We start from the raw sequence: 11,206 nt of genomic DNA on the forward strand, positions 1-11,206 counted from the left end.
ATCACTCAGGGCTGGGTGAGTTATAACAAGAGCCGATCTGAACATTGCAAGGAAAAGAAAATGTGGAGCTTTATTCTACTCATTTATTCGGTGCCCGGTGAGTGACAGACCGAGCTGGATATTTGGATAGTCAGTATTGGGTTAAGCCTCGTGTACCTGCTATTCAGCCGTGATGTTTAAATACTCAGGGACACATACAGGCACAGAATACACAAGATAAATGTTTGGGTGAAGTCCTATACTTATTTTATCTGTATTGTCGTATCTCAAAAATATTTACCAATATATATTAAAGCACATTATTCATGGTGAATATCAAATATAGGCCACTATTTTATATTTTGCAAGTGTTATGAATAACGTAAAAAAATTACAAACGTAACATATTTAGTCCATTAAAAGTGAACTTTTGCATGCAATTTATTGTCCAGCAGAAACTCAAGTCTGCAGTGGTAAAACTGAATCTAAGAGAACATGCCCCGAGTTTGCAATTGTTTCTGTTCTTTAAGGTGCAGCTGTTGAAATATTGAGGCTGTCAACGTCACTGCTCCTCAATGACACACATTTTATACACAGTGCTCCATCAGTAAGGAATCATTTTCACACCATTATTTAGCTCCAAGGTGGTAAATGGTGTTTTTGCATCCACTCCAAATTAATCGTATGTTTTTAGTTTCACTGAAATTTTTAAGGATACCTTTCATAGAAGAACCTCAGAAATAGCAGGAGTCAGCTATTTGATGCTTCAAATTTGCTGAATCATTGAACAATATGATGGCTGACCTCCCTCAACTCCACTTGCCTGCACAAGCCCTGTATCGCTTATGAAAAAGGTTCATTCACCCATATGCTGAATATTTGATTGCCTGCAGCTCTCTTGGGTAGAGAGTTTGAAAGGTTCACAACCTTTGAGTGACAAAGTTTCTCCTCATCTTGTTCTAAACGCCTGATCCCTATTTCAGAGAATGTGATCCTGTGTTCTAGAATCTCTGGGCCAGGGAAATATATTTCCAACATTGGCCCTGTCAAGTCCCTTGACCTCTTTATATCTTTTAATTGGATCACCACTCATTCCATTAAATCCCAGGGAATATCGAACTGATCAGAGAATAATGGAGTCATACACATCTACAGCACAGAAAAAAAGGCCATTCTGTCCCTCAATTCTGCACCAGTGAATAAAGAAAATTCTCCGATCCCCTCCAAACCTCCAACCCCAACATTACTATGCCCCTGGTCAATGAATCCTCCATCAAGGGGAAATGTTTCCTCCTGTCTTCCCAAAATATTCCCACATAATATTATGATGTCTCAATCAAGATCCTTCTCAATTGACTTTGTACCAATAAAACAAACCAAATTTATCCAATCTCTTGCAGTAACTAGACTCACTTCTAACTTCAAACCTAAGGTGATGTATCGCCTACTGTCTAACAATTGGTGCAATAGTCAGAGATAACCTTGGTTCAGGAGATCAAGGTGTAACATCGGTTTGGTTGGCGATATGGAATAATTTGGGTAAAGAGGTCACTTATGGGAATGATTTACAAATCCCTGAACAGTAATCATTTGATGGGGTATATTTAAGAAGAAATTTTTGAGGGCGTGTGACTTAGGGGATTGTAATAACCATGAGAAATTTTAATCTGTTTGATGAGGGGTTTTTAGTTTGTTTTTGAGATAGTTTCTTACAGCGATCAGCAGAGAGCAGGTATTTGGTATTGTATAATGTGACAGGATTAATTAATGACCTCAGAATTACAGCAACTCTGAATAGCAGTGACCACATTCTGATTTTATATCCAGTTTGAAAAGGAGAAGTGTTGTTCTAAGATTGTTATTTTACACTTAAATATGGGCAACTTTGCGGACATGATAGCTGAGCTAACTGAAGTGAACTAGGATATAAGGTTAGCAAGTCGATCAGTAACGAAGCTGTGGCAGACACTGTAAGGGATTTTTCAGAATACTCATTGTAATGAGATGCCTACGATAAAAAAATTCCAAGTCGAATTGTGAAATTCCAAGACCTACCTTCCATGGCTAACTGAAGAAGTTAGGCAAAGCATCAACCTTAAGGAAAAAGAATATTGTTGCATTAAGTTGAATGGCAAGTCAGATGACCTGTCAGAATACCAAGAACATCAAGAATGACATAAAGATTAATCAGGACAAATAAATAAACACGAGACCAAGCTGGTACAAACAGATAGCAAGAGTTTCCATAACTATTTTGAAAGGAAAAGAATAAACAAAGTGAGTGTTGGTCCTCTGGACAGTGAGACTGCAGAGTTAATAGTACATTGCTGCTCTGAGCTCGCCTTTTGAAACTATCAGAAAAGTCAAATCTCAGAAAGAAATCAGATTTGATAACTTATTTTTTTATTTCAGTTCATGCAGTGTTTAGTCATTGAAAGATAGCCACAGAAGGTTATTGAACTTTCAAAAGAACAGAACAAACATTTATTACACAAAAGATGAAATTAAAAAACAAGGCAATCTGTCCAGGGAAACAGTTTAGAAGAATTTTAAAACACACAACAAAACAAAGTTTTCAACTGTTTCCCAACACTATCAATTTACAGTGATTCAAATTCAGAGAAATTATCCCTTTATATAAAACATTGATGTTCTTTCATCTTTCTTGAATGATTATTCCTTGTTTTTCTCCTGTGAACAGTGTGAATGTTTTACATGAATATTCACAAAACTGACAGCTTAAATTTTTTTTAACTTTCTAACCAATCTCTCCTGATGTGGAATGTTTACAATCTACCATTCTGCTGAGGTAAATTGTACAGCGACTGCTCTGAAAAATAACGTTCCAGGAGAGAAAATATACTTACGTCTAAACCCAGCAATGACATCACAGAACTGAGCAAAGGCTTTTCAGTCTGAGTTTTGCAAACTAAAGTTAACGTTAATCTGAACTAAAAGCAAGCTAATTATCGAAAGAACTGCAGATGCTGTAAATCAGGAACAAAAACAAAGTTGCTGGAAAAGCTCAGCAGACTGGCAGCATCTGTGAAAGAAAAAACAGAGTTAACATTTCAGGTCCGGTAACCCTTCCGGACCCTGAAACTTTAACTCTGTTTTTTCTTTCACAGATTCTGCCAGACCTGCTGGGCTTTTCCAGCAACCTTGTTTTAGTTGCAAGCTAATTATCGTCAGTGTTTATAAACCTGTCATGAAGCAGCACAGTATAAACACTTTTCTAATGACATGCAACTGAGAGCTTAGAGGCACTTGCTATCTGACTGAGGCCACTATAAGGTCAGTGTTTCACAGGGATTCCTACTTTCATTTTATTTTAAAGAGAAACTTTCACAGAAGTATCCAAAAAGAATGTATAACTGTTTTGAAATTAATAATTCAAAACTGATGTCAATTTCATGGGGCTGTTTTGATTTCTGAGCTCCAAAACTGATGTTCATATCACATAGCGTCCTGGCATGGAACTACATCATTGTTCCTTCACTGTCGCCAAGTCAAAACCCTGGAGGAGCTGAGGATTATTTAAGTTTATACAAATGCAGAAAGCCAAGGTGCAGAGGGATCGAGGTGTTCTAGTACATGAGTCACATGAAGTTAGAATGCAGGTACCAACATGTGATGAAGAAAGCTATTACAAAGCTATTTTTTATTACTAGAGGAATTGAATATAACATTGAGGACATTGTGCTTCAGTGTTACAGGACATTGGGGAGGTTACATCTCAAAAACTATGTTTACACTTCTTGGTAAGTCCCTCAGGGGACGCTGTTTTACAATTAGGGGTCACCTTTTAAAGACAGTGATGGGAAGAAATGTTTTTCTTCAGAGAACTGTCTGCCACAGATGGCGGTGGAGGGGGATAGATATTTGTGAGACAAAAATCAAAGGTTATCAGTATAAATGGGGAACGTGAAATTCGGAACACAAACAAATCGACCATGAACTTCTGAATGGCAAAGAGCTTCAAGGACTGAATGTCCCACTGCTGCTTTACTGTTCCAGATTGTAATTCCTAATTTATATGGTCATATCTTTGTCACAGATACAGTGCAGAATTTCCTCTGTGTAGAGGGCTAAAACTTATTAAAATGTCTTTATTTGTAATAAGAACTTAATTCTAATTCAATTTCTGAAACATTGTCTCCCCAGCTTCATTATCAGCTGTGGGGTCAAAGGAGAAAGTAACAGGAATTGTGGGAAGATCAATCACAATAAATTGTAACTACAACGCACGGTTCAAGGACAACATGAAATACTGGTGTCATGGTTGGACTGTGCACTGCTCATACTTGGTGAGAACGACCGATCCAGGTGGACAGCGAGGGAGAATGTCAATCAAAGATTACAAGACACAAGGAGTATTTGTTGTTACCATGGAGGGTCTTCGTACGGAAGATGCAGGATGGTACAGCTGTGGTATTAATAGACGAATTAAAGATGAATTATATGCTGTGAAGCTCGAAGTATTTTATGGTACAGTTCTGATCGATTGCCTTTATTAATCTCTAATGAAATGACTAACCGGTGCTTTATCTGGGAGAAACCATGAATGCTCCAATATCCCAAGGTGCTATAGCAATGCTGATACTTGGTAGGAACATAGGACCAGAAGGAGGTCATTCAGCCTATTGAACCTGCCTCATTATTTAATAAAATCATGGCTGATCAAACAGTGCAATTTGGTTAAACCAAACTATCCTCTTAACTCTTCACACAATTAATAATCAAAAATTTATCAACTTCTACTTTAAATATCCAAAAAATGTCTGGTAAATCTATGATGTACTCTTCTATGGTAATAATATCTTTCCTGAAATAAGATGATTGAAACTGCACAAAATACTTAAGGTGCAGTCTATCTATGATCCGACACAACAAGTGAAGCAAGATTTCTCAATTCCTGTACTGAAATTCTCTTGTAATAAAGGTTAATATTCCATTAGCCTTCCTAACAACTTGCTGCACCTGCATGTCAGCCTTCAGTATCTTACTGACAAGGACACCCAAATCACTTTGCACATCTACATTTCCAACATCTCACCATTTATAAGTAATTCTGCTCATTTGTTCTTCCCACAAAGTGGTAGCCTCACATTTATCCACATTATGTTCCATTGACCAAACTGTTGCCCAATCATTAAACCTGTCAAAATCCTCCTGGAGATGTTCAGCATCTTCCTCACAACACATAATCCTCATTTGTTTGTGTCATCTGCAAGTTAGGAAATATTATATTTAGTCCCCATGTCGAAATCATTGATATATCTTGAAAAAAGCTGGGACTCAAATATTGATCCTTATAGTACCCCATCAGTCACAACCTGCAAGTGTGAGAATGCTCAATTTATTCATAATTTCTATTTTCTGACTATTCGCCAATCATCAATCCATTTCATTGCATTACTTCTGATACCATGTGCTTCAATTTTGCAAACCAAACTCTTTTGGGGTCATCTTTAAAAGCCTTCTCAAAATCCAAATGCATTTCATCCATTAACTTCCCTTGGTCAAGTTTATGGTAATAACCTGACAAAGCTCCAACAAGTTGGTAAAACACAATTGTCCATTCGCAAATCCATGCTGACTATACACCATCAAATCATGTTTTTATTCAAATTACCGTTTGTCACATATTTTATGGTAAAGTCTAACATTTTCCTTCCTGCTGAAGTAAGATTGATGGATCAATAGTTCCCTATTTTCCTCCTTTCCCCTTCCATAAGTAGTGGGGTGACATTTGCAAGCTTCTTGTCTGCAGAAATAATTCCAGAATATCTGGAAATTTGGAAGATAATTACCGATGCACCATCTATCTCTATTGACAAGTTTGTTGACATTTTAGAGTGCAGACTATCAGGCCTTGGGGATTTATCACCTTCCATTAATTTCTCCAGCACAACGTTCTCAGCAGTGCTAATTTGCTTCAACTCCTCATTCTCCCTTCACACTTGGATCTCTATTTTAGGTTCTTTTCTTGCATTTTCCTCAGCAAAAATCATCACAAATTACTCATTTAGCTCCACTGCTATTTCTCCATTTCCTCATATACATTCTCCCAATGCTGCTTTTCACAGATCCATGTTTGTCATTGTCAAATTATTTATTTATATATGCCTAAAGACGCTTAAAATTTTATTTTTTCTGTTAGGTTGCATTTGTATTCTGTTCTGCCCTCTTCAGTTTCAAGGTCCTCCTTTCCCGTATGACTGAAAAAAAACCCAGTCCTCAGATTTCTAACAATTTTGGCCACTTTATGAGCCTCGTGTTGTGATCCCGCAAGTGCTTTACATCCTTTTATCAGCTATGGTTGATTTATATTTTTTTTGAATAAAATATGTTGTTGCTGTAAGTCATGAAATAGATCTTTAAAGACTCACCATTAGTAATATACTGTCCTGCCTTTCAATGTACTTCCCCAATCCAGCTCAACCAATTTGTGCCTGTCTCTTTCATAATTTTCCTAATTCCATCTTGCTTCAGATGGAAATACCTCATTCCCAGACATAATGTATAATTCTGTCATATTCTGATCATTCATCCCTCAAGGTTCTTTACAACAAGGTCATCAGTTAACTCTTTTACATATACAGTATATCCAAAATAACCAGTCTTCTGGTCAGATCTTCAACATGCTGATCCTCAAAACTAATATGGTCACAGTAGCTTGCAGAATGTCACAAGTTCTGGGATCAACACAGCAGTTCTCAGAAATTCTGGAAGCCAGTCAGTCTTGCCAACATCTATTTTAGAGCTATATAGCACTACACATGCAAGGAGGACATTTGTCCCATCATGTCCATGCTGGTCGACAAGCATCTCAATATGATGGTCCCATGTTCCAGCACTTTGCCCATATCCCTGTATGGTCTGGCACTTCAAGAGATCACCTCAAACAGATTCTAAATGTGTTTTGCAGCTTCACAGTCTGTGTGTGAGGGAGTCCCATGGGACGGGAAGTGTCTTAATCACTCAATTAATGCAACATTTAGCTGATACTGGAATGCAACTGTGGAGATTCCAACATGAAAAGACTTGGATGAAAGATAGAAATGTTGAAATTTGCAGAATATTTTGTTTTTGGATTCTCAGTCAGTATCTGATCATTTGCTTCTTTCCCACAGATCCTGTGTCTCTTCCTCTCATTCGATTTTTATCACCATCAAATATCTCATGTTTTGAACATTCAGTTTCTATCTCCTGTGAGTCTGCCCGTGGATCCCTTCCCATTCGATACACATGGTATGAAAAGACCACGTCTGAAGATTCAATGATTTCTGAGAATAATAAACTGGATCTACATTGTCAATTATTCAAACTGCAACATCATCGATATTACTGCACAGCATCAAATACTCAGGGAAGAAAATCCAGTGAAATGGTTAAAGTGTCAGTCATCCACAGATCAGAGAGCAACTGCAGTTATTTGGCACAAATTGGGAGACATGGTAAGCATTACTTGGAGCTTCAAGAACCTCAGTTATTTACTTTCATTAATATCTGCATTAATTTAGTGCTATGTCTCCTTTCCCTTGTGGATCCCTTTTTGCCAGAACAAATGAGTTTATGTTCTCAAAGGAGTCCATTTAAAGGGGGTTTCTTGAGCTAACAAAAGGTGAGTTTGTTACTTACTGAACACAAGAAATATTAATAATGGAAGGGAGAGACACCGGGAGTGAAGTTCACTTTTAACTGCTATCTATACGTATAAATGAAAGGGGTAGACTTAAAAAAAAATTATTTCTGTGAGTCATGATCATAGTCTGAGATAACTCCAAGGCAAACACACTTCGCTTTATTGTTTATTTCTCCCTTTAAGTCAATCCTGTTGAAGTTTCCTTCACAAACCGTTAGGTACAACATTCCAATCTCTCTCTCCAAATGTCCACTGAATTCACATCTGTGATAATTTTGGCTTGATCAATTCCCTTTCAAAAAACACACATTGTAAGTAAAGTTCGATGTCCCCATAGGTGACATGAGGATATGATTCATGCTCATGGTGCCCTGCCACTTTAGTTTAACCTCTCCCCACGGAACGAGCAAATGGCCCTCAGAGGCCATTGGTCCTGGTCCTGCTGGTATGCAACCCTTCCAGCTTGTACAGATTCCATCTTCGCCAGAATGGGACCCAATGCCTCCAGAGTCTAAATCCCTCTCTCCCTACAATCACGTGCTGAGCCACTCCTGGTGCCATGGATTTGGCTGTCTCTACATTCACCTGAGAACACATCTCCCCTCAGCAGGATCCAAAAGGGAAATTCTATTAGAAAGGGAGACAGCTCGGTGTATTGCAGTCTTCCCTGCCGAGACTTTTCACTCGAGGTCTCTCATTCCCTTTCTGTGAGTGTACTCTTTACCTGCTGAGTGATGACATTTCTGGATGTGCTATCCATGAGGATCTCAGCCTTTGGGTCCTTCACAATGATTCGAGATCACTGACGGCCACATCCAACGCTGCACTACCATATCTAACTGCCCTTGAACTTCATTCAAAGCTCTCTCTGCAGTACACAAGCAGTTCTGTTGCTTTGTCTTTACTACTGCATTATTAAACATCAGTACTTTGAAGGAGTGTAGTCTCTGTCTCCTTCAAAACTCAGCAATCTTCAGTCCCCAATCTGTATTCTTTGGAAATGCTCTTCAGTGACCCTGAAACTGTACTAAGTGAAAATCATATAAAAAGCCCCATTTTGGGCCTATTTTACACAAATCCTGTTGTTGGGCCAAATCGAATGTCACCACGAAACAACTCTTCAACTGAGTGTACTCTGAAAGTTACATCTCTCAGAGAATGCTGGTCTCCTTGTTACAATTGGATGCACAAGAAATGGATTTCACTACAAACCATATGATGCAGTGGACAGATTCCTCTGTACTCAGTAGCAACTCACATTAAATGTATCTGATTTTATTGAGAAGTTCATTTCTGTTTGATTAATTAATTGTCTTTTCAGGTTCAACTGTAGTGCAAGCAAAAAATAAAGTAACAGGAGCTTTGGGAAGAGCTATCACAATAGATTGTCTCTATGACAAATGGTCACAATTGTATGTGAAATTTTGGAGTCGCCAGTGCTCTGTTTTAATAAAATCAAATGACCATCATGGACAGCGAGGAAGAATATCGATCATCGATAACAAGACACAAAATATGTTTTCTGTTACAATGGAGGATCTTCGCTCAGAAGATGCAGGATGGTACAGCTGTGGTGTTGAACAATCTGGCCACATTTCAGTGTCTACTGAAATTGAGCTACAAGTATCTCACGGTACATTTCTCAGTGGTATCGTTGATTATTCTCTATTGAGATGTTTTATCGATGTTTTATTTGTGAGAGAACATGACAGTTCCATTATCCTGATGCCCGATCGCAATGAAGGGGTTTCCAGTGGGAGGGCAGGTATCATAATGCTCTGTTAAAAGAATTGGAACTTTGAGACTGAAACGAGTGATCTAAAAACATTAGATTCGATTAATTGGAATGGTGTCATTCTTATCCTCCTTGCCTTTCACCTGCTACAAAGTTGTGAGAATTGTCACCTTCATTCCCATTGCTTGCCTGCAGCCATTCAACACTGAATACAGAGTTAAGTGAATGGAGTGTGACTTGTCCCTTCAGCAGCAGTTGGTGTCACTCAGACCGGAGCAAGTCCCCTTAAGAGGAGGAGCTCGGTTCCAGTCTGGGACATGCCATCAGTCCAGAGGGAAAGAGGGATGGGGCTCTGGGATGTGTTACAATAGCTGATTCTGAGAAGTTTTGAGTAGATTTTCTGCCACCAAAAGCTTTGCTGGTATTTGTCTAGCTCATTGATGTTACTTAGGAAGAATGGTCATAATCATGTCTTCAGTAGAATATCAGTTTGACCTTGATAAAACAGCAGATTGGATTATTACACATTATTTAATAACATGCTGCATTATATCCAAGGTACACAATTGCCCCTATGAAACAATCAGGATGTAAGACGTTATTGGGACTGGAATGTTTAAGTTATAAGGAGAGGCTTGATAGGCTGGGACTTTTCTCGCTGGAGTGTAGGAGGTTGAGGAGTAAATCATGAGGAGCATAGATAACGTGAATATCAAAGGTCTTTTCCCTAAGGTAGGGCGTTTCAAAACAAGAGGGCATATTTTTAAGGTAAGAGGGGGGACAATTTTAAAAGGAACCGGAGGGCAATTTTTCCTCACAGTTCATTGCATATATGCACCAGCCTCTGTGTGAAAGTGGTAGATACAGGTACAGTTACAACATTTAAAAGACATTTGTACGGGTACGTGAATAGGAAACTTTGGAGGGATATGGACCAAGTGCAGGGAATTGGGGCAAGTTTAAGTTTGGGGAACCTGGTTGAAGTGGATGAGTTGGACCAAAGGGTCTGTTTCCAGGTTGCGTATGACTATATATAACTTAGACTAAATATACATTACAGCTTCAGCTAACGTGAAAGACGATCTCTGAAACACTGCATGCTCTGTGTTGAACACATAGAGAACCTGAAGGACACAAGGAGAACCCAGTTAGCTCCTCCCAGAAACTATCCTTAGAATGTATCTGGTCACCAAAGTGTTGCAATTAATCTCTTGACACCTGAAAGGGAAAATGTAACTCCACAACCATTCACTCCAACAGAACAAGGTGATGAATGATGGGCAGGATTCAATTCAGTAAAAACATGAAAGTCAACTGACTTATGGCTGAAGCATATTGAATCTGGGGACATTAAGGTAGTCAGTAAATCTGACACAATGTCCACTTATGCAGCATTTCTAGGTTTCAGAATTCCAGAAACACAATTTCCCAGCTCCCTCTGAATTTTTGATCAGTCACAGCCAAGTGGGATAAAGAATATTTCAGCTCCCTGTTTAAGGTCAGAAATGTTGTAACAAATATCTGCCAATTTATTGTCTTATATTGTTCCATTTTTATGTAAGATTCTCTCCAACAGGTTTCCAATTGAAAATCAAATATTTCGCCCAGCTAAAGTCTTGGAATCTGGTTAGTCGCTACTGTTAGAAAATATTTCATAGAATCCCTACAGTGTGGAAACAGGCCATCAGCCCCACAGTTCACACCAACTCTCTAAAGAGCATCCCACCCTATCCCTGTAACCCTGCATTACCCATGGGTAATCCAACCAAACTACACATCCCTGGACTGTATGAGCAATTTAGCATGGCCAATCCACCTAGCCTGCACATCTATGGACTGTGGGA

At 38.7% G+C, this 11,206-nt stretch overlaps 1 protein-coding gene across 1 annotated transcript in view; it reads left to right on the plus strand.

The window, feature by feature from the left end:
* The first annotated feature begins 38 nt into the window (after window positions 1-38).
* LOC109931794 (polymeric immunoglobulin receptor-like) overlaps window positions 39-11,206 on the plus strand; it is a 42,627-nt gene continuing 31,459 nt past the window's right edge. The window contains exons 1-4 of the mRNA XM_048611812.1: window positions 39-97; window positions 4,144-4,467; window positions 7,116-7,439; window positions 8,949-9,392. Coding sequence (XP_048467769.1) covers window positions 61-97; window positions 4,144-4,467; window positions 7,116-7,439; window positions 8,949-9,392 — 1,129 coding nt within the window. The 5' untranslated portion in view covers window positions 39-60. The remainder of the gene's footprint in view (window positions 98-4,143; window positions 4,468-7,115; window positions 7,440-8,948; window positions 9,393-11,206) is intronic.

The sequence above is a fragment of the Rhincodon typus genome, chromosome 25 (genome assembly GCF_021869965.1).
Source record: "Rhincodon typus isolate 14 chromosome 25, sRhiTyp1.1, whole genome shotgun sequence".
Taxonomy (NCBI): domain Eukaryota; kingdom Metazoa; phylum Chordata; class Chondrichthyes; order Orectolobiformes; family Rhincodontidae; genus Rhincodon; species Rhincodon typus.